The 26,244-nt window shown below is 36.8% G+C and overlaps 1 protein-coding gene across 1 annotated transcript in view; it reads right to left on the bottom strand.

Annotated features, from left to right (window-relative positions):
• The window catches only part of LOC129224368 (inactive phospholipase C-like protein 2), a 92,330-nt gene extending 70,693 nt beyond the window's left edge, over positions 1-21,637 (bottom strand). The window contains exon 1 of the mRNA XM_054858810.1: positions 21,217-21,637. Within this exon, the coding sequence (XP_054714785.1) occupies positions 21,217-21,637 (421 nt within the window). The remainder of the gene's footprint in view (positions 1-21,216) is intronic.
• Positions 21,638-26,244: the final 4,607 nt, after the last annotated feature.

The raw sequence follows: 26,244 nt of genomic DNA, 5'->3' as shown, positions 1-26,244 counted from the left end.
CTTTAACTGGTCAATAAATAACTCAAATTATCTTGACTAAGTCATGTCACGTCTGATTTTCCCAATATTTGTAGATTGTACAGAGGAAACTACTCTAGCTAAAAGGCTTTCATGTGAATTATTTTCTGCAAACCAACACGTCACAAATCTCGAATAAACAAGGTATATTTTTTAGAAATTAACAGGTTTTACAAACGGTCGGACAGAAAACAGAATAGGATGTACAGTATTTTCATTATCTCATGAAAAAGTTTAATATTTCTTACTATGTACACAGAAATAGAAAAACAGGCAACATAAAATTCAAAGAAATGTCTTGATTAAGTTGGAGTTCAGTAAAAAGGGATTTAAACTACTTGAGGTTCTATAGTAGTTTTGCGTGACTAAATGAAATACAATAAAGTAAAATCCAGAAAAAATGTAGTAATTAAAAACGAATAAACGAACAATAGATTTTATCACTCGAGAAGTAACTTTGCCCTAACTGTTGGTAATCATGGAAACCAAAAAATCTGAAACTTCACCATTCTTGGGTTCCGTTGTCTTTTTTACTTTTCTTCAGAAAACGCTGAATTTTCCAGCTTTTTTTTACCCCAAGACAATTTTTGTGCTTTGTCCATATACTTACGCTACAATATGCTACAAGCACCCCACATTTTCCCTAAAAAAAGACAAAAAAAACCCACATTTCTTTTAAAAAACCCAGCTTTAGTTGGGTTTTTTTGGGTTTTATTTAAAAAAAACCAAAAAACCCTGGGTCCATGGGCTTTTTTAAAAAAACCCGGGTTTTTGCCAACCCTGCCCATCAGCCAAAAAATGCCATCGGTCGAGCAATAATGTCTGCGGATTAGTGCATATTCATGTTAACTGGTCCGACGGACCAGTAGGATTTTTTACTGATTTCTAACGCTGACGTAAAATTAAGGCTATTCGTAAAATCAGGGTGTGAAAAATAAATTTAAAAAACTGCATTTATCTTATCTAAAACCCTTAATAAGCAACTGCACAAAAATATCCATACTTAGAAAGTGTACACTTTTTGTTCAGCATTTCACGACTTATTACACACTAGTTAATTTAAAATTTTAAAGTACTGTTTTATTGATGTTAGACAATTTCCTTGATACTTGACTCGAAATAGTTCCCTTTCGACTTTATGGAGAGAAGAAAATACTGTGTCATTTGCAGCCTGCTGCATGAGAAATTAGATACGTTTTAACAGATTCCAGGCCATGTAAAGCATTTGAAAAAGTAAGTTTTAATGGGAGTTTCATTATTGCTTTCTGCATCAAAATCAATATTCATTGGTTGCCCTCTCGCCTGTCAAAAATGTCTGATTCCAAGAAAAGTCGCTTTCTATTTCAGACAATATGGATATAACATTTGGAAAACAACCCAATATTTCCTAACTCAAATTAACAAAAAAAAAAAAAAAAAAAAACTTTTAGGCTGTTAAAATAATTTGTTAATTCGGGGTTTATTGTTCAGTAACTAGGGTTTTTTGTCTTCATATTAGTCAGAAATAGAGAAAAATTAGTTAAATCGCGAAATTCGTTAAATGGGGCTCAACTGTATCTCTTGAACTGTATAATTAATATAATATTTCTTCCAAGAAGTTGTAACAAAATATTTACTAGGTTCAGTGAAACCTCCGAATAGCGGACAGTCAAGGGACTAGAAGTATTTTCCGTTATTGGGAGGAACTACTTAATTTACCTTTTTCAAAATGGGCTGTTGTTCCCTTTGTAGAACACAATCGAAACAATTGCAAAAGGTTTACTACATTTTACGTCAAGTGTAATTAATATGTTTTTTCTTAATAAAGGTATACTGACAGCACACACTTGTCTTAAAAAGCATTTAATCAATTAAAGTAATCAGTTAAAACAGTTTGACAACGCACACTTATTTTTTCTTTTTCGGCAACATCCAAAACATTAATTTTTTCTTTCAATGTCAGTCTCTTTCTTTTAGTTTCCATTTTAAAACTCAAATATTATTGGCACACAAAAAAAAATCAACTAAATCAACAAGCCTTTAGGAAAGTTTGCATCTGCAAAGCTACGATTGCTGCATGAAAAGCAGATTCGCTTGCCTCTCAATTCATCTCAAGGTATGAATATCCCATTACCAACGGCGGCGATTCGGCGGAGCAACCCCTCCCCCCCCCCACACACACGTTTTATGGTTAATTTATTTATTTTATCTCGAGTATCACTATTGCATGATTGGCAGTTGGCAATATGACCTTGAATATGGGCAAATCTTTTTCATGTCTAAAAATTAAACAACCCAACGAAACCACGGCGCCATCGGCGCTGGTTTGCTCAATTGCATCGTCCGAGAGCCCCAGTTAGAAAAAGCGCGAGTTTCCTCTTTTTTATCTTAACTTTTAAATAGTTATTGTGTACAAAATTCATTAAAATCTTAAGAAAAACGTACGTTAATTGTTAGACTGACATCAGTTTTCACTTATCTGCTTTAATACTCTCAAAACTAGCCGTAACCAAAGTATGACTTTTTTTCTCTTTTTCATTTTTTGCTGCCCGCAAAAAGTACCATGTCTTTTAGTTCTTTTTTTTCTTTCTGCCCCCAACTTTTAAGCCCCAATCGCTGCCTCTGCACATTACCACCCTTTTAATTCCAAGAAACAGTGATGAGGAAATGACGGGGGGGGGGGAGGTGGAATATCAGTTGTGGAGGATGAAAAGCTTTGTAAGGCAAGCAGTTACTAAGCTGTGAAAAGAAAAAGAAAAAAAAACCGGAAGTGCTACGATCGCAAGGAAATTTTTTTGTGAAATAACTGCCCGTTATTCGGAGTGTCCGTTATTCAGAGTGAATTGAGTGAATTACGAGGGCTATCCAGAAAGTAGATTACGTTTTCGTCTGTGGCCGCTAGGGGCGGGGCTAGCGCGGCCATCTTGGGGTCAAAGCGTTGCGCAGCTCAGTCTGCATCTAGCCGTGCTAGTGAGAGGTTCGTGCTGTGTTCGTTCAGATACTGTGACGGTTTGAAATGTCTGCGTTAATTGAAAATCCCGCGAGCTGCGAGGTGCGCGCAGTAATAAAGGTTTCTGACTGCAAAAAACTGTAAACCGATAGAAATCTATCGGCAGCTCTGTGAAGTGTATGGGGACAACATTATCACTGAAGGTGGAGTGCGTCAGTGGGTCATAAGATTTAAAAATGGCCGAACCAATGTTCACGACGAAGATCGAAGTGGGAGACCCAGCATAGTGAACGCCGAACTTCTCGAAAAAGTCGATGCTTAAGTCCGGGAAAATCGAAATTTCACAATAACGGAACTTTCTTTAAGTTTTCCACAAATTTCGCGAAGTTTGGTGCACGAAATCATCAGCGAAAAGCTTGGTTACCACAAGTTTTGTGCAAGATGGATTCCAAAAATCTTGACAGAGGACCACAAAAATCAGCGAATGGCTGCAGCGTTGAACTTTTTGGACGCTTACCATAAGGATGGTGACTTTTTACTCGATCGCATCGTTACTGGTGACGAAACATGGGTGAAACACGTGAACTGTGAAACGAAATCGCAATCAATGCAGTGGGGGCACACAAGTTCTCCCCAAAAACCCAAGAAATGCATGCAAACAATGTCGGCAAGGAAGATCATGGCGACTGTTTTTTGGGACAGAAAAGGTGTGATTTTGGTGGACTTCCTGGAAAGAGGCACTACAATAAACTCTCAAAGGTATTGCCAAACTCTCCAAAAACTCAGAAGAGCAATTCAAAACAAGCGCAGAGGAATGTTGAGCTCTAAGATCTTGTTGTTTCACGACAACGCCCGGCCCCACACGGCAAATGTCACTCGTAAAGTTCTTGAATCTTTTAAGTGGGAGTTGTTTCCTCATCCACCGTACAGTCCCGACCTGGCACCGAGCGACTTCCACCTATTCCCAGCAATGAAGAAGTGGCTGGCTATGCAGCGTTTTGATGACGACGCACAGCTGCAAGAAGAGGTAACGGAGTGGTTGAAGGCGCAGGCGGCCGAATTTTTCGACGAAGGAATTTCCAAGCTCGTACATCGCTACGATAAATGCCTTAATTTGTATGGTGACTATGTCGAAAAGTAGTATTTGAGTGTGGCTTTCATCTGTATATAATAAAAAAAATTTCCTATACTTTGTTTATTTTTTATTCCAAAACGTAATCTACTTTCTGGATAGCCCTCGTACATGGAATGACCTATATTGAGGGACTGGGACTTGCAAAAATGTCCGTTAATTAGAGGTGTCCCTTATTCGGAAGTGTCCGTTAAGGGAGGTTTCACTGTAATTGTTATCAATGTTTTAAATATATTTAAATTACGACACAGATTGATTTAAAAAAAACAACAACAACAAAATAAGGCCCAAATTTGCAAGAAACTGAATACTACATGCGTTTGGGGTTATAAGGAACTCTTTTGCAATGCAAAAGAAGTGAGCTTATTAGCTTTTGTTGGATGCCTTTTCATCCATTAGCTTATTTCTTTTGTATTGGAGAAGGGGTTCCTTGTAACCCCCGAACACTTGTATGCAGTTTCCTTCAAATGTTGGCCTTTCATTATGTTCTTTTATTTTTAAGCACCAAAAGAAATTTATTCAGTTCTTACAGACTGATTTTTTTTGAAAAGATAGATAATTCTAATACAGTGCCCCTTATAGGAATTAGGACTCGACCGATGCATCGGCCTGGCCGATGCATCGGCGCCGATTGTTCAACAATTTATCCATCGGCATCGGCATCGGCGGCCGATGCTAAATTGCAGGAAACATCGGCCCATCGGCCTTAAAAACATCGAAAAGCCGATGGAACTGGCCGATGTTTTTGAAAAAAAAAAAGGACCTTTGATGTTTTACTTTTTAATACAAAGTAAAGGTTGTTTTCATATAAAATTGTTTACTAAATTTCAGTATGAATTTCTATTTTAGTCACCCCTGGAAGAGTTTTTAATACTGCATTCAAGTACCAAACAAGTTTATTATTGCGTTGTTCCTTGCTGCTGGATGTACGTATGTACCTCTCATAAGTCATAACTCAAAAATCGTAAGCTGTAGAAGGATAATTTTCGCATTTTGGGTGTGCACTTCCAGTTGTGCACTTCCCTTTTTGTTTTCGATCGGGTGTTCTGAAAAGCCTGTTTACTCATTTTTTGTGGCTATTAATTACTTATTTCAATGCAAAACTAATATAGCTTCTCAGACTGACGATCATTTGGTAATATATTGCCGAATTGGATACCTTGAAAACAAATATGAAATGGCAAAACCGGTTTTTGTGTCACTTTGTTAGATTCCGTTTGAGCCGACGGTAATTCTTAATTTTTCGATATCTATATACATAAATGGCTACTTCTGTGGGGATGTCCGGGGTAAACTTCAAAACTACTGGACATGTTTTAACCATTTTTTCAGATAGCTACATCATCGGGGAGCATTTTAGGCTATAATTTATTCCTTAAAAACTTAGTTTTAAAAAGTTATGGTGGAAAACATTAAATTTCATGTAATTTCCCCATGTTATGATTAAATATAAAACCCATTGTTAGGAAAATTCGTTGCCTAACAACAGCAATATTAAAAGTAATCACAATGAAAATTTTGAATCAAGGCTTCTCCGGAGCAAGCATGACATTTATTGCTTTCTTAGGAGTTGTATCCTCATCTTTACATATAAACTAGCTGTACCCGACGCGCGTTGCTACGCAAACAAAAAAATACATCATTATACTGTTACAAATCCTGTAAATAGTAATTATTGTAGTAACGTAACCTGTAAATAGTTTCCCGTAATGAATATACAACCCCTTTTTCATATGGCTAAAATATACGACCCCTATTCCCTTTTTGTTCATTGATAAAATTTGATAACGGTCAACGCATTTCGAGAAGCGTGTGGAATATTTGAGAAAATTCTTTTCGGTGTATTTAAGCCGTTAGCGATGGATAAACAGTTAGTTTCGATTGAGATTTTCGAACTGAGTGCATTTTTGCTCTGTTTATAGCGAGGCATTTCGCTGTGTTGTTTTCGTATTTGGAAGTAAATACGTGTGTAAACGTTGAGTTTACGGTGTTGTGTGATAATTGCTTTATTGCTGATGAATAATTTAGCAGTTGTTGACGATCTTTCCTGTACATAGTGTAAATAAATTTCCTGTGTTTTTATCAAGAACTGTGTCTTCATTTCAAGAAAGCGGAAGTCGCACCGAATCCGTTACAATTTGGCGCCCAACGTGGGGCTTCTTCTGGACTTTCTTGGAGTAAGTTTGACTTTGGACATTTTTTCATAAAGACTGTTTGAATTTATAGACTTTGTTTTTATGGTGATTACTCGCGCAATGGATGACCAATTAAAACAACTTCTTGACGCAATCACCTCTGTAAAAAGTGATCTGACTGCAAGTATGTTGGCAAATCAAGACCAGTTAAAAAGCGATTTAACGGTGCTGAAAAAGGACTTAACGTCTAACCAAGAAGAAATTAAAAACGACCTTATTTCGGTAAAGACTGTGATGGAAAATAAATTTAATGACATAGAGCATCGAGTTGATGCAATTGAAGAAAAATTTGATACCGTTGAAAGCCGATTCAATGCTGTAGAAAATAAATTTGAAGAAGAAGATAGAAGATTTCATCTACTTAAAGAAGAGATCTTTAAGGACGTGGAAAGGAGATTGGCGACCGCGGAAAGCAGCTCTGTACAGTTTGGCACTCCCACATCGGTTGCTCGACCGTCCATTAAACTTGCCACATTTGATGGGAAAACTTCGTGGCAAGTTTACAAAACTCAATTCATGATAGTGGCGGAAGCGAACGGATGGGACTCTGCTACCAAGGCCTGTCATCTTGTAGCATCCCTGAGAGGTGACGCAGCGGACATTCTCCAGACCCTTCCGGACAGCCAGCGCCTGGATTTCGCCGCCCTCACATCTGCGTTGGAGCTTCGCTTCGGTGAGAAGTGCCAGAAAGATTTCAGCCGACTCCAGTTGAAGTCCCGTTTCCAGAAAACCGGGGAAACCCTGCAAGAGCTTGCGGCGGACATCGAGAGACTGTCTCATCTTGCTTTTTACGACTGCCCTGCGGATGTTCGAGACAACCTGGCACTCGACTACTACATCGACGGGGTTCGAGATCCGGAAATCCAGAAAGCTCTACGGATGGCGGATGTCAAAGACCTGAATTCTGCCGTTGTGTATGCGATGAGATACGAGGCCGCCCAAGAAGCAACCCGTGTGGATCGCCATCTAATCCGGACTCAGGAAGCTGATGAGTCTGATTCCAGGTCGTCCCACCTCGCTGAACTTGAGAGACAACTCGGTGACTTGACAAGACATTTGAGCAGCATAACAGCCCAAAAGAAACAAGAGCAGAAGTGCTGGAAATGCGGTAGTGAAGGACACCTGCGAAGGAGTTGTCCGGCTCGCCAAGCTACGCGAGGGAAGGAAATCACCACCACTAAAGCTCTGCAGATTTCCTCTTCTAGTAGTGGCAGTGATGGACTTTTCATTTACGCACATGTAAATGGGAACCCCTGCAGACTGATTGTTGACACTGGAGCCAATGTGACAATCATTAGGACAGATGTGGCTCGTGAATTTGGATTGAAACTGCTGTGGACATCGCCACGCGTAAGTCTCCAGACTGTGACAGGTGACAAAATTGAGATTGACGGTAAAGTGGACTTGGAAATAGTGTTTGGGAATGCCACCTACCATCATACGGCATTCGTCGCTAATATCACAGACCCCTTCATTCTCGGATTGGACTTTTTGAAGAAATATGACTTCACTCTCGACTTCAAGACTAATGAGCTGCACTCGATGAGAGAAGACATAGCCGTTTTCCCTGCAAAAAGTGATGTAAAATCCGCTCATCAAATAATAGCTCAAACAGATTTATCGATTCCCTCAAGGTCAGAATCATTAATACCTGGCTCCCTTGAAGAAAGCAACAGTTTTCGATTTGGACTCATTGAATACCCTAACCTAAGCAATAACCTAAAAGGAGTGCTGGTAGCATCTACGCTTGTGGACCTTTCTAAGGATGTAATTCCTGTGAGAGTCGCCAACGTGAGTGAAAGGCCAAGGAATATCCGAAAAGGTGAAGTGTTGGCAACTTGTACTCCAGTAAACTGCATCATTAGAAGAATCAATTTCCCCGAGACTATGTCTTCCGAGTCCTTGACATCGAAGTTAATTGGGAGTGCGGCATTATCGAAAGATCAAAGAACTGCTGCGGAACAATTGGTGGATGACTTCAAGCATCTGTTTTCATCAGCATCGGAGGATGTCGGCCGTACGAATTTAACGCAGCATAGGATTTACACTGGAGAACACCCCCCTATTAAGCAGCATCCAAGACGACTACCATTCGCCAAAAAGGAAGAAGTTGAGACCCTCCTGAAAGAGATGAAGGAGAATGATGTCATCGAACCGTCATCCAGCCCTTGGGCCTCTCCCATCGTCTTGGTCCGAAAGAAAGATGGCTCCACCAGATTTTGTGTCGATTACCGACGGCTGAATGAAATCACCAAGAAAGACAGTTACCCTCTTCCACGGATAGACGACACCTTGGACACTCTTTCCGGACACAAGTGGTTTTCGACCCTGGACTTGAAGAGCGGCTACTGGCAGGTTGAGATACATCCTGATGATCGAGAGAAGACAGCGTTTACAACTGGACAAGGCTTATGGCAGTTTAAAGTGATGCCCTTCGGCCTCTGCAATGCACCAGCTACGTTCGAGCGTCTTATGGAGACAGTGTTAAGAGGACTTTCCTACGAATCCTGTCTGGTCTACTTAGACGATATCATCATCGTGGGACGCAGTTTCGAAGAACATCTGGCAAATCTTAGGAAAGTGCTGCAAAAGCTTAAGGAAGCCAATCTGAAGTTAAGCCCGTCCAAATGTAATTTGTTCCGCCGGGAAGTGAACTACCTTGGTCACATCATTTCTTCTGAGGGTGTACAAACCGATCCAGAGAAGGTATCTGCAGTCAAGAGTTGGAGTCGTCCCGAAGACATCCATCAGCTGCGAAGTTTCCTGGGGCTCTGCACATACTACAGGAAGTTTGTAAAGGGTTTTTCCAACATTGCACGACCTTTGCATAAGCTGACGGAGAGCAAGCAAAAGTTTGAATGGTCCAAAGAATGCGAAGATGCATTTCTACGACTGAAGGAGGCTTTAACATCAACGCCTATCCTCGCGTATCCTCAGCCTGAAAAATCCTTCATCCTGGACACTGATGCGAGCAACGAGGGCATCGGAGCTGTTTTATCCCAAGAAATTGACGGAAATGAACATGTCATCGCTTACTGGAGCAAATGCTTATCAAAGTCGGAGCGAAATTACTGCGTCACCAGAAAGGAGTTACTTGCCATAGTGAAAGCTGTAGAACACTTCCATCATTACCTTTACGGCCGAAAATTTCTGCTTCGGACAGATCATGCCTCATTAACTTGACTTTTGAACTTCAAAAATCCGGAAGGTCAGATAGCCAGACTGATACAGCGGCTCCAGGAATATGACATGGAGATCAAGCATCGAAAAGGGTTATCTCACGGTAATGCTGACGCTTTATCAAGGAGACCCTGTTCTGAGAACTGCCACTATTGTTCCCGAATCGAGAAACAGTTTGGAACGACTAGCCCTACCGCCTATCAGGTGACAGTGACTCCAACATCATCAGAACCTGATCCATGGAGTGATGACCAAGTTCGAAAAGATCAACTTGAAGACCCCGACATAAAACCAATTTTAGAGTTCATGGAAAGTGACAGTCGACGCCCTAGCTGGCAGGACGTTTCCATCTTCAGTCCTGCAACAAAAAGATACTGGGCTTTATGGAACTCACTCCATTTACGGAACGGCGTGCTACACCGGAAATGGGAATCTGACGACGGCAAGACATCTAGGTGGCAGTTACTACTTCCTCGATCCAGGATTTCAGATGTTCTGAAAGAAATACATAGTAGTGCGACTGGAGGACATTTTGGTGTCTTGAAAACCCTCAATAAAGTTCGGGAGCGCTTCTTCTGGAGCAAGGCGAAGGATGACGTGGAGAAGTGGTGCCATTCTTGTGACGCCTGTGCTGCTCGTAAAGGACCGAAGAAGAGAAGCAGAGGGAAGCTACATCTGTACAACGTTGGAGCTCCTTTCGAACGAATTGGGATCGACATCCTGGGTCCTCTTCCAAGAACTGCTGATGGGAACAAATACATTCTTGTTTCCATCGACTACTTCACCAAATGGCCGGAAGCATATCCCATTCCAGATCAAGAGGCTACCACCGTAGCAGAGACTCTAGTCCAACATTGGATCTCGAGATACGGAACACCTTTGCAGATTCATTCCGATCAAGGGAGGAATTTCATCTCTGCTGTGTTTAAGGGCCTATGTCAAATTTTCGGAATTGAGAAAACTAGGACAACACCACTACACCCACAATCGGACGGCATGGTGGAGAGATTTAACCGCACAATCCTGAATAATCTCTCACTTATGGTATCCAGAAATCAACAGGATTGGGACAAGAAGCTACCTTTGTTCCTGCTGGCCTACCGCAGTGCTGTCCATGAGACTACCGGATATGCCCCATCTCAGATGCTCTTCGGACGAGAGCTTCGGCTACCTTGTGATCTCGTCTTCGGTCGTCCTCCGGATGCGCCTGCATCGCCTGAGGAGTACATCCAGGATCTCCAGGCCCGGTTGGAAGACGTTCATAACTTCGCACGAGAGCGAATCAACATCGCGGCGGAGAAGATGAAGACCAGATACGACACAAGGTCTACTGGACATGAATTCAACGAAGGCGACAAGGTTTGGTTATGGAATCCCATCCGACGGAAAGGTCTGTCACCCAAATTGCAGTCGCATTGGGATGGACCCTACAAAGTCGTTAACCGACTAAATGACGTCGTAGTGAGGATCCAAAAATCACCTAATGCAAAACCTAGGGTTGTACATTATGATCGGTTAGCCCCATACTATGGCCATAGTTCATGAGTATTACGTAAACAACCATGGTTGATAACATAAAAGTTGTAGATAATTTTTGCTTTTAATGTTTAGTAATATTTCTTGTTATTATTGTGTTTTCTGTATCTGTTAGTTATTAATTAATGTGTATATTTGTGAACATGTGATAGAAGTTTGGCACCCTTTCTGGGGATTGTACTGCCCGGGACGTGCAGTCCTTAGGAAGGGGGCAATGTTACAAATCCTGTAAATAGTAATTATTGTAGTAACGTAACCTGTAAATAGTTTCCCGTAATGAATATACAACCCCTTTTTCATATGGCTAAAATATACGACCCCTATTCCCTTTTTGTTCATTGATAAAATTTGATAACGGTCAACGCATTTCGAGAAGCGTGTGGAATATTTGAGAAAATTCTTTTCGGTGTATTTAAGCCGTTAGCGATGGATAAACAGTTAGTTTCGATTGAGATTTTCGAACTGAGTGCATTTTTGCTCTGTTTATAGCGAGGCATTTCGCTGTGTTGTTTTCGTATTTGGAAGTAAATACGTGTGTAAACGTTGAGTTTACGGTGTTGTGTGATAATTGCTTTATTGCTGATGAATAATTTAGCAGTTGTTGACGATCTTTCCTGTACATAGTGTAAATAAATTTCCTGTGTTTTTATCAAGAACTGTGTCTTCATTTCAAGAAAGCGGAAGTCGCACCGAATCCGTTACAATACTGATTTTCATGACAATCGGTTGAACGGGGCAGAAGTTGCTACTCTGCAGTGCCACCTGGTGGTGAGTGGCTTCAATGAGCATATTATGCACCTTCTTCGTGGAAAAATACACATATATAGCAATTTTCATAATAATCGGTCCAGGTATCAAGTGAAGCCGTGACTATACTCAAATTTTGTACTCACGCAGTTTGCAAGATCAATCAATCGCTAAAAATATCAAATAGAAAAAGTTTTAAATCCCCCGTTGCATGAAAAGCCATAAAACAATAAAGAAAGAATTTATTTGTTCAAACTCAAGAAAAATGGCAACAGCTAACTTCTTATCAATGAGATCTTTCACGCGAATTAATTTCTGCAGCCGATAATTTTATTCGTATTTATCCAATGGATTGTCACTTTTTTCGAACTGGTCTATAAATATTCCCAGTACCAAAAATAACAAACGGTGAAAGTTTCAGCCAAATCTGCCGGGTAGTTTTTGAGTTCTTGGATGACATACAGACAAACATTCATTTATATATATATATATATATATATATATATATATATATATATATATATATATATATATATATATATATATATATATATATATATATATATATATATATATATATAGATAGATAGATAGATAGATAGATAGATAGATAGATAGATATGGCTGCTTCTGTGGGGAAGTCCGGGGGTAAACTTCAAAAGTACTGGACGGATTTTAATAATTTTTTCACCATATATAGCTATATTATCCGTGAACAACTTAGGCTACAATTTATTCCTTATAAACTTAGTTTTAAAAAGTTATGGTGGAAAACAGTAAATTTCATATAATTTCCCCATTAAGTGATTAAATTCGCAACTCCAATAAACTATAGGGGGCGCAGCAGCCACTGTCTAATGGCGGATGAAAAAGGTAAAACAAAAAAATACCGTAAAACTTTCTTTGACGCGTAGTGAATGACATTAATTTTTCATCGTGTTTGTGAGAAGCCTTCTTTTCTATTCTTCTGAAATTACATTACACCACAAACTGCTAGAAGCCTGTAGTTTACCCCAAAGAAAACACGTGGAATGGAATGTTTTACCTTTTTCTTTAGCATTGGTTTTTCACCGCAAAGTAGCGTATTCGAGCTCTGGAGTCGCGATTATAAAACCCATTGTTACAAAAATTCGTTGCCTAACAACAGCAATATTAAAAGTAATCATAATGAAAATTTTGAATCAAGGCTTCTCCGGAGCAAACATGAGTTTAAAGTCATTTAAACTTTTGGAAACTCTACTTTTTGCACCCTTAAAGAAACCTAGTAGAGAACTTTTTTTTGTGTGTGTACTATTTAATTAAATAAAGCGCACGGTTTTTTTTAGTGATCTTTGTTTTTGCTAGTTCGTATTTTGGAAATTCTTCAAATTTTTATATGCTTAAATTCGTGCTTTCGTTTCTAAATTAATATTCGTTCGTTCTTTATACTTATTGCTATTTTACTTTTATGGGTAAGGAAGAAGCTCGATTTTTAATGACGTCAAAGCGATGTGTTTTGAGTTCTTTCAGTTAAAACAGAAAACGGAAGAAAGTAGCTATTGTTTCTCGCAATTATGACTGACCCAGGCGACGCCGGGTATTTTTGATAATTTGTAAAATAAATCACAGTAATGCAGTCTTTTCTGTATCGCTTCGGCGGAGTTACAAGTTTGGGGCCCGTCGAAATACATTTTGGGGCCCTATTTCCCTATCACAGAAGTTGTAAAACATTTATCACAAGCATTTTTCTAACTCCTACGGTGCCACTATGATTATGGTGCCTCTCGCGCAATTGCAACATTTGCTATATTTTAAATCCGCCACCGCACATCAAAACAAACTCGGGTGCAAGTTTTGAGAGGGTTTTTCTGCTCAATGTTTATGATTATTTTGAACTCTATTTTTTACGACTATTTTTTGAATTTCCAAGAACACTTGCGCGTCCCTCCTCCCACTCCCTCAATTTTTGAAATTAAACTCTAGTTGTTTTTTTGAGTTGTTTAAAACTAACACCATTCATAAAACTAGAGATTTTTTTTCAAAAACTTTATCTATTGTTTAGAAAGAATTTAGAGCATTAATGTTAGAAATTGATTAAAGACGTTTTGAATGGTGACATAATTCGGAAATCGAAAAGACTTTTGAATTGTTTTCTTCGGAAGCGCTGAGATAGATTCAGAAACTCTTCCAATGCGTTGGCTTTAGCGGTTCTGTACTGAAAAAAATTAGGCCGAGGTTGGGGCCGAAGTGTGAGTTACTGCAAAATCAGAGGGTGACCCCCCCCCCCCCCCCCCCCATTTTGTAATGCGCCATCTTTTTTGCGATTGATTTTTTTCTGTCGTAAGTAACTATTTTAATGTATTTATATAAAATCAATGAATAACTTATTTTCGTTTCTTATGGAAAAGTTTCAAGGATTTTCTATTATGTAATTTTTTAAATTTCAGAAAATTATTGTTATATTGAACAATTTAATTTTAACATGTTTGTAAAGCTTCATCAAAGATTAAACAATCAAATTGTTTAATATTATGTGTGCAAACAACAAATCAAGTAGTATATGTATTCAGTTATTAACTTGGTGTAAATATTGAGTTTGTTTATTGTAGCTGCGTTTTAAGAACCTCGCTCTTTTCATGGCTTTTTCTTTTTCAGCAAAATTTATGTCACTGTTTTAGTTTTCTGAAAAATGCAAAATTTTCTATTCATAAATTTTAAATAAGTATAAAAATATTCCTATTATGATTTAATATTGTAATTTATCTGTTACCTTTTTTGTTTAATTTGATGACTAAAAAATGTCTACGTGCAATCTTTCCACTTTAATTGCGTAATTTGTTGAAGGTTTCATTGTTTTATTATTATTATTATTATTTCTTTTGGGAATGATTAAACAACATAGTTTAATGTTTTTTAATTACGTTTAGTGTTCCTAAATCCATACATCATTACAATCTTTTTCTAAAATCTTAGTTATATGTTCAATTTGTATATACATATAGGCGACTACTTTGTAGATCGATGTGCTTCGGTAATGTGAACTATTCAGGGTAAGGTTTTATACAACTTGTCCTCTAACTTTTAGATCATAATACGTACATATGAGTTTTCAACTTGCTATTTCATAAAGTTTTTGAGTGACGCAAGTTTACGCGCATGAAGACATCACTAGAGAATTTGCGATAATTAACTGAGGAGGCGTTCAAAATGGATATTTCGGTCATCTATATGTTCTTAGGTACATATGCATGTACAGCAGATGTGCCGAAAAAACTTGTGAAGTTTAAATTGAGTGATCGTAAAATAGAAATTTAGGTCAAAATCTGATTTTTTTTTTTTTTTTTTGTGATTACAATTCCTTATTCGTAGAACGGAAGTAAAGTGAAATGAATCAACGATCTTTTAAATCCCTGACAATTTTATCAATTTATTTCTGTTTGATTTCTTTTTCTTTTTTCTTTTTTTGCCATCGGCCAACGGCATCGGCCATCGGCCATCGGCCATCGGCCATTTGGAGGAAAACAATCGGCCATCGGCCATCGGCCATCTTTGAGCAATCGGCCAACAATCGGCATCGGCCCATCGGCCAAAAAATGCCATCGGTCGAGCCCTAATAGGAATGAATATGTCGTATACTTTTAATTTGTTAATACGAGTAAAACCATTGTAGTGTGCTCTGTAATGAATTTGATATTATTTTGAATATGTTTTTAAGCATCACAAAAAAATCTTTACAGAATGCAAGGGTTAAAAACGTTTGCTAATTATTGGCAAATGCTGGACGGATGGAAATTAAAAATCAAGTTCTGCAGTATGAGATGAATTTTCAGAAAAATAAAACTTCAATATATTTTATAATGTAATTTAATTCAAGCAGATAACCTCGCCCAAGCATAAAATTTTCAAACTACATTTGCATAACATTTGAAGACTATTATGTGGAGCAACTAAGCGTCACAAAAAATCTAGCGAGATATTTCTGCATGACACCAAAATGTTATGAAAAATCACTCATTAAAATTTCGTCTGCAGAAATACTCCAACAGCGCAAATTTTTCCCCCCAGATTTTTTTGTGCTTTTAAACAGATTCCACACCTCTGATCTAAGTTATTGGCCCATCATATGGGCAATTCGGGTTTTAAAAATATTACGTAGTTTTGCTTGTATTTTGATGCCTTTATCTTATAAAATACATTGAATTCATACCTCCCTCCCCATTGAAAATTCTGAAATGACGGGCTGGCTAAGTTACTTATCACATTTTATTTTATCCTCTTTTCTTTTTTTTTTCATTTTACAGTAATGTTTTCCCGGGCCTTTTTAAGAGAGCACTTTGCCGTTCCTCCTTTAAGTTAACATTTGATGCATAACAAGAGAAAATAGAGGAACGTGCGAGGATACATTAGCTGCTGTGCAGATACATTTGCTGTAGATATGTGCATCGCCTAATAATTGTGAATCTTGCTTTTATGGATACATGAGTGAGAGCAAAAAAACTCCTTACTAAGCATATTGCCTGCTCATTGTATACTGATGTTCATGGGCGTCGCGGCCAGGGGGGGGGGGGTCCAAGGGGTCCGGACCTCCCCATATTTGAGGACCGGACCCCTTCAATACTTGAAAATCAGACCCCCTCGATAACTGTCAAGATGAAATTCATTATTTTGGGGAAATTATTTTTGCTTTGAAGACTTTAAACAGTTGCATAATATATAATTTACCATGTTTAATTCATATCAAATAAAACGAAATGAACATCGAAAAAAAAAGAACTAAAAAAAACAAAATATGTGATGTGTATAATGAACGGATAGTCGGAAAGTGAACTCCATTGACAAACCATTGCTCTGCTCTCTGCGCACACTAGCTTCAGTGGAGGATGCTAGAAAGGGGATACCTTCTCCCGAGTGCAATGTCAACCATCCATTGTCGAGTCTCCAGCGTATATGCAACCCCCCCTTTTTTACGACTCTCGTCCTAATAAGTCAACAGAAGTCAGACGGGGATCTGAGCTTCTGCCCCTTTCTTTCTTATCTCGTTTCTCGGCGCTTCCAGGTTTCTGTTTCGAGTTTTGCAGTGTTTGTTTCGCCGATTTGATTCAATTTATAGCGACCCCAATGTTACCCAAACAAAATGAGACACCAGACCTCTTTGGCGGTTTTTTGCAGCTGGCAACAACACCCTGGCCAAAGGATGCACAAAAATTTAGAAGATCACTTAGCTGGTCAAAGGTTAAGTTTGGGGTAGAAAGGGAAAGGAGACGTGTCATTGTTTGACATTATTCAACACATGGCTTCAAAGTACCTTACCGAAGCGCGGTTTCTCAAATGTGTTTGCGGCATCTCAAATTTGACCAAAAAATCGTTACGTTACAGAAGAAAAGATGAGGAATCTAAAAATTAAAGTGCAATTTCAAAAGCAAATCGTAAGCCAGCATAACGATGGATACTGTGATGTCACGTCACTTCCGATAGACCAACGAAAAAAGAAGAGCAAGATGACCAGAAAAAAAGACAGAAATAAAAGGACGTTCTGACAAAAATAAAGATAATTTCATGTGGTCTTTTGGTCTTGAGAGTAGGTGACCTGAAGAGCGCTCCTATTTTGGTAAAAATACTTTTTTTTACATATTCGATTACGGCTATGGAGAGGTGGCTTGAAAGGGGAAAATGTAGCAAACCTTCTACATCAATTGAACCTGAGCAATTTTTAACAACTGAATCATCATCAACATCCACGGAACCATCTTCAAAAAATCAAAAGACTGATAGGTAAGTACCATTCTGTTGAGTGTAATACATGCAGGGGCTCCCCGATTTTATACTATTCAGATTGGGTTACTTCTCGATTTTCTGAATGAAATTTCTAATTACTCACATCACTACATAAATGAGAATATCTTTTTAATGCAATATTTTGCAAAAAACTACTCGAAATTTGAAGACTCGTCAAACAAAATTTTCTGGGAAAGGAAAGTTTATGAAAGTTCACAGTGACCTCTTATCGAGTAGCCCCTGAATGCCTGCTAATCAGGTATGCGTTACAGTCAATATTTTGACATTATGAGTCCTATCGGAGCTAATGCGTTCAACTTTCTCTTTTTTTTTGAAATGTTTCAACTTTTATAAATTTTAATGGAATAAATAATACTCCTTTTAGTTATTAAAGCTTAACAGAAAATTATCCATTAATAATCCTGCTTTACTGAAAATTTTTTATTGAAATAACCATTTTAAAACTTATTGTCACGTGTCAGAAAAAAGCAGTTCATTTCTCTATCTCTTCCCCATCGTCCGCTGATCAGAATTCAATTATACACCAAATGCTGTTCGTTCTCTGTGTAGGCCAGTACTTTTCAATCTGTGAGGTGTGCCTCTCAAGGCAGGCCTGTCACTTAAAGAGGATCAGGAGGGACACTTTCCCTGCTGACTTTGAGAAATTAGAAATTAATGTATTTACATGGGCATGGTTTTTGCTGTTTTTTTGGTTTCATATAATAGTTTTTAAAACTAAATTCCTGCTGAAATTTAACTATGCATTATATATACAATTTTGTTTGTGTCAAAAATTTTACAAAAAATTTATTTTTAAAATTAAAAATAAATAAATAAAAGGTATGATTACTCAAGTTGGAATTAAAACAAATTACAGTAAAATCTCTCTAATGCGGACATTAACGGGACAAATTTTTATGTCCGCAATATAGAGGTGTCCGCAGGACAGAGGGTTAATTCCATGAATATGTGGACATAGTTGCTAATTTTTAAATTTCATCAAAACTTTTAGTTTTGGATCATAATGTGTAGGAAATAAAACAAATTTTTTGAAATTAATAAAATTCACTGCTATTATTATATCTTAATATTTTTTATGAAGTATTTTTTAGAGTGAATTCTCTGACCGAAACTACAAGCTTTATTTTCACAACTTTGATTTTCCTTTAAATTAAAAATTTGAAATGGATCCCTTTCAAAAGTTTTATTAGTCAAGAAAAATGATTCATGAGCACTTGAAAAACATCAAAGTTATTGATAAAAAATGTTTTTGAATTTTTTAAAGGTTTTAGAATAATCTCTCTGAAACCTGTAATGTCTGTCACAAAAAACATAATTTTTTTAAGTTTTAACAATTATATGTTTATATCTTATACTTTTATTTATATTTCCTCTTATTCTGTGTTATAAGAAACATGTCCATGTAGTTAATTTTAAAAAACCTAAAAGATTGAATTATATAGAGAGTTTTTAAATTTGTAATGTCTGTCACAAATGTAATGTCTGTCACATGTGTAATGTCTGTCACAATAGTTTATTTAAATATGCAAGCATCAAATTGTAACAATTTCTAAGTTGATTTTGGCAGCAAAAAGGGTTTGTCCTGGAATGTATTGTTCAGGTCAGAAAAACATTCAAGCAATGAAAGCAGATTGGGATAATTTGTGGAGAATAGATGATGAAGAAATCAAGGGAATTCCAAATACCAGGAAAGCACAGTTGCCGTTCTCGCTCTGAAGGGAAAATATTTTATAGTTCAATATCAGACAGCAAAAAGGGAATAATTTTTAATTTTAATACTGGAGAATGCGTGGAAAGCTCTTTAATACCATTACCTCCAAGTAATGTTATTAAAAAATTTCCTGAAGAATTTCAATGCGGTCAGTGGGTCACTGCAACATATGACAATGAAAAGTTTAATGGTATAATAATTAAAACAGAGGGAGAACAGTACCAAATAAAGTGTCTTGTGCCAGTCAAAATAAAAGGACTATTTAAATTTGAGTCAGAAGACCATGCTGTTTGGTATAATAAAACACAAATAGTAGCGACCACAGTTGCTCCAACTTTGGTCAACTCTCGTGGGTTTTACAAACTTTAATAACGTAGTTTAACAATTTTTCATCTTCCAAATCATTTAAGTATTCAATTTGTAACATTTAATGTCATAAGAAATAAATATTTTTCATTTACTGATAGAAATTTAAATAAAAATTTTGCACATGTAATGTCTGTCACAAAATCTTGTAATGTCTGTCACACAGTTGAAATATTTTTAAAAAAAAAACCTTTTTTGAAATTTTTACTTTTTTCACTTAAATATTGTAGAAAGCATTCTTTGTTTACTAACAACTTTTTTTTGAACCCATAACATAAATCAATTCAGAGCAATTGGTTAACAACGAGGCATCGGCTCATTTCCATGTCCATTTTTTGTAATGTCTGTCACGGTGTTTTATTACTTCATAACTCAAACATTTAATTCAACAAAATATTTTTTTTTATTTGTATGTAATAAGGGCATAAAAATGTCTTAGTACACCAAAATTTATAAACATATTTTAATATTTGGTACCTGAAACTAAGAAAAATAGTTTGTCTGATGTAATGTCTGTCACATATGGAATTAACCAGAGGTTTAATAATGTTATTTGCATTGGAACTGGGGAATTAATAATTGTCTGCATAAGAGGGGTGTCCGTTAGGAGGGTTTCACTGTATACCAATCAATTATAGTTCTAGTCCGCCAAACATAAATAATTTTTAAAAGCAAATAAAACAAATGTGCAGGAACACTGCAGACACATGTTTCTGCCCCCCCCCCCCCATTACCAGGAACATCTTTTTTAGTGCATAACATATGAGCTAAAGAACGTAAAGACATTCAAGACATTCGACAAAAAAATCCGACTTTTGTCGGATGCCTTTAAATTTATGAGGTCCCATTTTGTGCATTGAAAAAGGAATTCCTTGTAACACCAAAACAGGTGTCTGCAGTGTTCTTGCACTGTGTTTTTAACGTTGTTTTATTTCCTTTTATTTTTTAAGCAAAGGTATTTTTACATTTTTTATAACTAATTTTTATTTGCAGCAAAAATCCATTTTTAATTTCCATATTTTCTATACAAACCTTTTTTTGCGTAATTTTTAATAAATAAGTTTTATTAATTTTGAGGACATTAAAATAGAGATTTATTCCATTGAAGCATTACAAACTTCATTATTCTCAAAATTTAAATTTGACTTATAAATTTTAATTGTAAATGACTGCAGAATATAATGCTTGCTCTTTTTTTATAAATTTTAGTATGTGTCTTGGACAATATTCAATTTTTTACAACTACTCGGTATTGGCCGAGTATCTGATCAGAATTTGGTCGAGTACCGAGTAGTTACCGAGTACTCAGTACATCTCTAGTATATACATTTGTTTCCCTCATACACTAAAATTTGATTTGAATTAAAAATTTGAATTTTCTCAGATTTTGGAGTTATTTTATTGGAAATTGAAAAAAAAAACTTGCTTTATATGCAAAAAAGTGAACCTTCTCTACAACAAAATTTCTATTAAAAAGTGCCATTCATGTGGAAGTATTACTCCTTTTTTGTTTTGGGGAAAACACTACAATAGTAAACTTTCTGCTACATTTGGAACTACCACTTCCAGGGATGTTTTATGAAATATATACATAATACATTCAAAAATAATGGGTTCTATGACTTACCATTAGAAATCTTTCTTTCAACAGGAAGACTAGAGCCCGTATGGAATGATACAGATTTTGGCCGCTGAGTTTGATTTTGGAAGTTCCCACTCCCATCATCTCTACTTCCTGAGCATGACCAATCCAAGCACTCTAAATTCTCACTGCTGTCTTCGGACAAACTATTCCCATCATCTCTCCCCGCAACATTAACAAGTGGTTGGGTGTTAATGGGGGCAAGATTCGGCAAATCTTTTTTGACAGGTTTAATCCCAACGGGTTTATTTATTTCGAGTTTCACTTGGTCAGCAGCACCGGAACTTGGATCCGTGACATTTGAGACATTCACTGCAGCATCATCACCGACGATCGCAATAAGCTCCTTTTGCGTGTTATCATCAGTACAAGGAGTTTTGATTATTTTATTCTCCTCAGAATCCATTTGTTATTTCAAATGACGCAACATCATCGATTTCATAATGAGAAGAAATATAAATATGAACCGAGCGCGCTTTAGTCGCGTTGAAAAATGAATCCACACAAATCAAGATTGCTGAATTATTCTTAAATGCACACATATTTCAAACAGCGAGCACACAATATGATCGCTCTTCTTCTTCATTGATTATCCAATATAGAAATAAAGTTCATATGGTCGTGCCGAAGTTATTCCTTAATGCACAGATGAAAACTGTAAAACACGTTTATTTCCCAGGAGAGAAAACACTAGAGATAAATCAACTTTTTTTAGCACTGAAAACACTTTCAGAAAAGTTCAAATTTTCGTATTAAATTGTCAGCCGGAAATTCACTTACTGCTGACAAAACTCACCCTGCTCCTGCGGTAAACAAACCGTGTATTGAAAATTGTCTGCAAGTTTCTCTCACTAGAGGTCGCAATTGATCAAGGTTCAGTTCACTTCAGTTTAGAAATACAAATGCTGCTTAAGAATTGGCAACAGCATTTAACTGCAGCTTTTATTCATTTTTTGACAAGTATATTTTATTTCCACTACCAGAGGGGTTTCCGCCACCACCTCCTATATAACTGACATGTAGGAGACATTTGTAAGAGTTGGTGGTTCCGCCCTCTGCTCGCTAGCGCTCTCCAATCCTGCTGCACAGGCACAGGCTCACCAATCCATCAGATTGCTTCACAATCTTATAAAGTACCACTTTCTTCTCAGGTTTTAAACTAACTTGTACTAACTAGTAGAACTATATAGTAGGGTATAGCCCAAAGCGGTTTTGGGGATTTACTCGAGAGCATCAGATAAACATAGGGCTAAAGAGTGTACATTTAAAACATCTGAAGATTTGAGCGTAACGCAAGGATGTAGGAGGGTTACAAAGTTGCAAAACAAAAAAAAAAAGTCTTTCTTATTTCCCCTAGCTGTCAAATTAAGAATACCTTTCAATATAATCGTCAGATTTCTGACCACAGTGACTGGAGCATCAAAATGAACTTTCTTTATAAAAATCTGACACGCTCGCGTTTTTCAAAATGACGATTTTTTTTTTGAGCAATCACATTACTTATTGATCTCATTTGACAGTTTTTTACGTCTTATGACTTCATTCCCCCCCCTGCCTTCCTCTGCAGCACCACCGTCGACCGACTGCTCCCGATGCTGCTCCTCTAGCGAGCAAAGTCGCCAGGTTGCATCCATATCCTACACACACAGACCTACACACATACACACATACCCACACAATCATGCCTGCACACAGACACAAACACATATACCTACACACACATACACACACACGCACATTCGTGATTGCGAAAAACATAATTTGAATTCAAGATTTCAAAACTCAAATTATTATTATTATCATAATTTTTTTTTGAGCAATCACATTGCTTATTATTTTCATTTGACTGTTTTGAATTCCCATGTTTTTATTCCCCCCCCCCCGCCTCCCTCTGCAGCACCACCGTCAACCGGCCTCACGATGCTGCTCCTTTAGCGAAAACCGTCGCCAGGTTGCGTCCATATCCTACACACACACAAATACATACACACACACACACACGCACACATACACACACACATACACACATACATACACACCTATACACACGCACACATACAGCATACCCACACACTCATGCTTGCACACAAACACACGCCTACATACACACACACACACACACACACACACACTCGTGATTACGAAAAACATAATTTGAATTCCAAATGTCAAAATTCAAATTAATTTTTATATATATATTTTTTTCAAAATTTATTTATTTTATTTTATTTATTTATTTATTTATTTTTCACTTTCAAAAACTCGCTACGAGCTTGCGTCCCTTTCGAAACGTCTTTTTAAGGGTCACTTTCCCTCCCCTTTGAATATCTGACAATCTCAAGAATTTTTTCATATATTTATTTTCTCTCCTTCCGCACATCCCACCACGCAAGTCGGCTGATAAGCATACCTTTACTATCAGAGACACGTTGGAGCATCAAAACTATCAATATTTGACACGCTCGAGTATGCCCATGTAATTTTTTTTAAACATTTATGAATATCAGTAGACACTTTCCCCACCACTAATGTGGAGCATGATACAACATTTTCTTCTTCTTATAACCTAAACTCAAAATCCAATAGGTCCCCACGAGGCTCGAGTAAATCCACACAGGTGATAAGGAGTTCTTGAGCACTACAAAACGGCAGTATTGTACGATTGAAATGTCGCTTCAAATTCGAGGTCTCTAGTAATATATTTTGCTTTTAAGGGTTTGAATTGAGTTGAGCCTAAGATTTTCTGCTGAAATAGAAACCCTTACACATGTTGTTCTAATTAATTGAAAAAGTTGGAACAAGCTTTATTTGGTGCAGAATAAAAAAATCTCTTTCGAACGACATGGTTGGGGGGGGGGGGAACCTTTCATCCCTTAAATAGGCAATTTACGTGAAATGTTAAATAAAAAAATTAATTATAACAACTAATTTTAAATTTAAAATAAAAAACTCCAAGTGAAAACCTTCTGGGCTCGAAGTAATTTTGTACCAAATTTCAAGGCTGTAGGTGCTATGGGGTCTCCCAGGCCCGCCGTAGGTTTCCTGCCACAATTCCTTCGACGTTACGTTTTTTTTTTAATTCATAGAGATATATAGAGATTATACGAGTATTAATAAATAGTAGTCAAATAAATTAATGATGCTATTGTTTTCTCTCCTTTCATTTTACTATTTCATTGCAAAGTTGTTCTGTCAACAAAAATTTCATGTTCCAAGAAACATTGCATGTTGTGATTGCAATACCGGTATGCCGCTATACCGAATACCGGTGTTTCGAGTAATTTTGCAATTTCGTAATACCGGTCATTTGCTGAAGTAATACCGGTATTTTCGATATTAGCTGAAAATAATGAATAGTTTCAATTAAAGAATTTTTATTTTAACTTATAAAAAGTTTTAAATATACATTTCTTTTTTCATGATACAGAACCAAAATTGATCTATTGATGTAAAAATTTGGCTTCAAAAGCACGAACTAATAGAATGTCATTCAACAAAAGTAGCGAAAGATTGCAAAATGATATTGTCATTACTAGATGGTGACATGAATCGCATTTTCGTGCGCTTTTGTGCACTATGTTCCTTTTTTTCTTCATTTCCCTGATCACTCACTTCCCCTTTTGTTAAGTTCTGTTGATGATACAGAACCAAAATTGATCTATTGATGTAAAAGTTTGGCTTCAAAAGCACGAACTAATAGAATGTCATTAAACAAAAGTAGCGGAAAGATTGCAAAATGATATTGTCATTACTAGATGGTGAGATGAATCGCATTTTCGTGCGCTTTTGTGCACTATGTTCTTTTTTTTTTTTTCATTTCCCTGATCACTCACTTCCACTTTTGTAAAGTTAATTTCGAGTCTAATTTTGAATGCATTATTTGTCCTATGAACAATTCATTCCAACCATCAACTGCAGTAGCAAAAAATATCAAAATAATATTTTGATATTTTTATAATTATTTGTCTAAACTGTACTGAATTTTGACAAAAGCTTTTTGTTAGAATAGCAAATGATAATCTGTTGTCACCAATATTGGTTTGTTGTCCTGTCTCGATATTTGGCTTTATACTTGGCAAGATAATATTGATGTAGAAATTATATAGTGCGTTAAAATTTGCATAGAGGTAAAGCATAATCAATTGAAACATATATTTTCAGATATTTGCGTAATCATAATTGTAAAGAGTTTCAAGAGAAAGCGAAAACAGATTAGAGAAACTAACAAGATTAAATTTAGTCAATAGTATCGTTAATTTCTAACCAAAAGGCAAATAAAAAGCAAACACAAACCTTTCCTATTCAAGAGAAAATGATGTCAATATTGGAAAAGTATCGTGTCTCGGAGAAAATTATAACTTGTTATAAATTTTTAAAAAATAATCATAATACACACATACACCCAATACAAAGGAAACACACACATCCACACTCAAAAGGATTTATCAAAAAAAAAAAAAAAACTGATGTGTGCATCACATGACTTCCTTTTACTCCAATTTAATGTCATTTCCCCATTACTGGCAATTTTAATGTGATTCAATTGTTTAGTCTCTAAATATCACCAACAGTGGAAAAATTAAAACCAGATTTTAAAAAAAAATCCAAATTTGTCGCCAGGTTGGCGACAAAACTTGGCGACCAAAAGACTGGCGATATATCGCCAAGTGTCCGACAAATTATAACACCACTTGAGTTTACATCGAAATTAACAATGATTTCGCCCCAAAAAGTAGCAAAAGACCCCCTTAGGAACATCCGAATGTAACCAAAAGAGAAGGTGCACAACTAAACCCCACTAAGAATCTACTTACCAAATTTCAACTTTCTGGGACTTACCGTTTTTGAGTTATGCGAGATACATACACACATACACACATACATACGTACGTACGGACGTCACGAGAAAATTCGTTGTAATTAACTCAGGGGGTCGTCAAAATGGATATTTCAGGTCTCTGTACGTTTCTAGACATATATACACGTGTGGTCGGGTCGAAAAAAAAACTCAAC

The sequence above is a fragment of the Uloborus diversus genome, chromosome 6, assembly GCF_026930045.1.
Source record: "Uloborus diversus isolate 005 chromosome 6, Udiv.v.3.1, whole genome shotgun sequence".
NCBI classification, from domain to species: Eukaryota; Metazoa; Arthropoda; class Arachnida; order Araneae; family Uloboridae; genus Uloborus; species Uloborus diversus.
The sequence above is the reverse complement of the archived record's forward strand: the minus strand, read 5'-3'. Positions and strand labels throughout refer to the sequence as shown.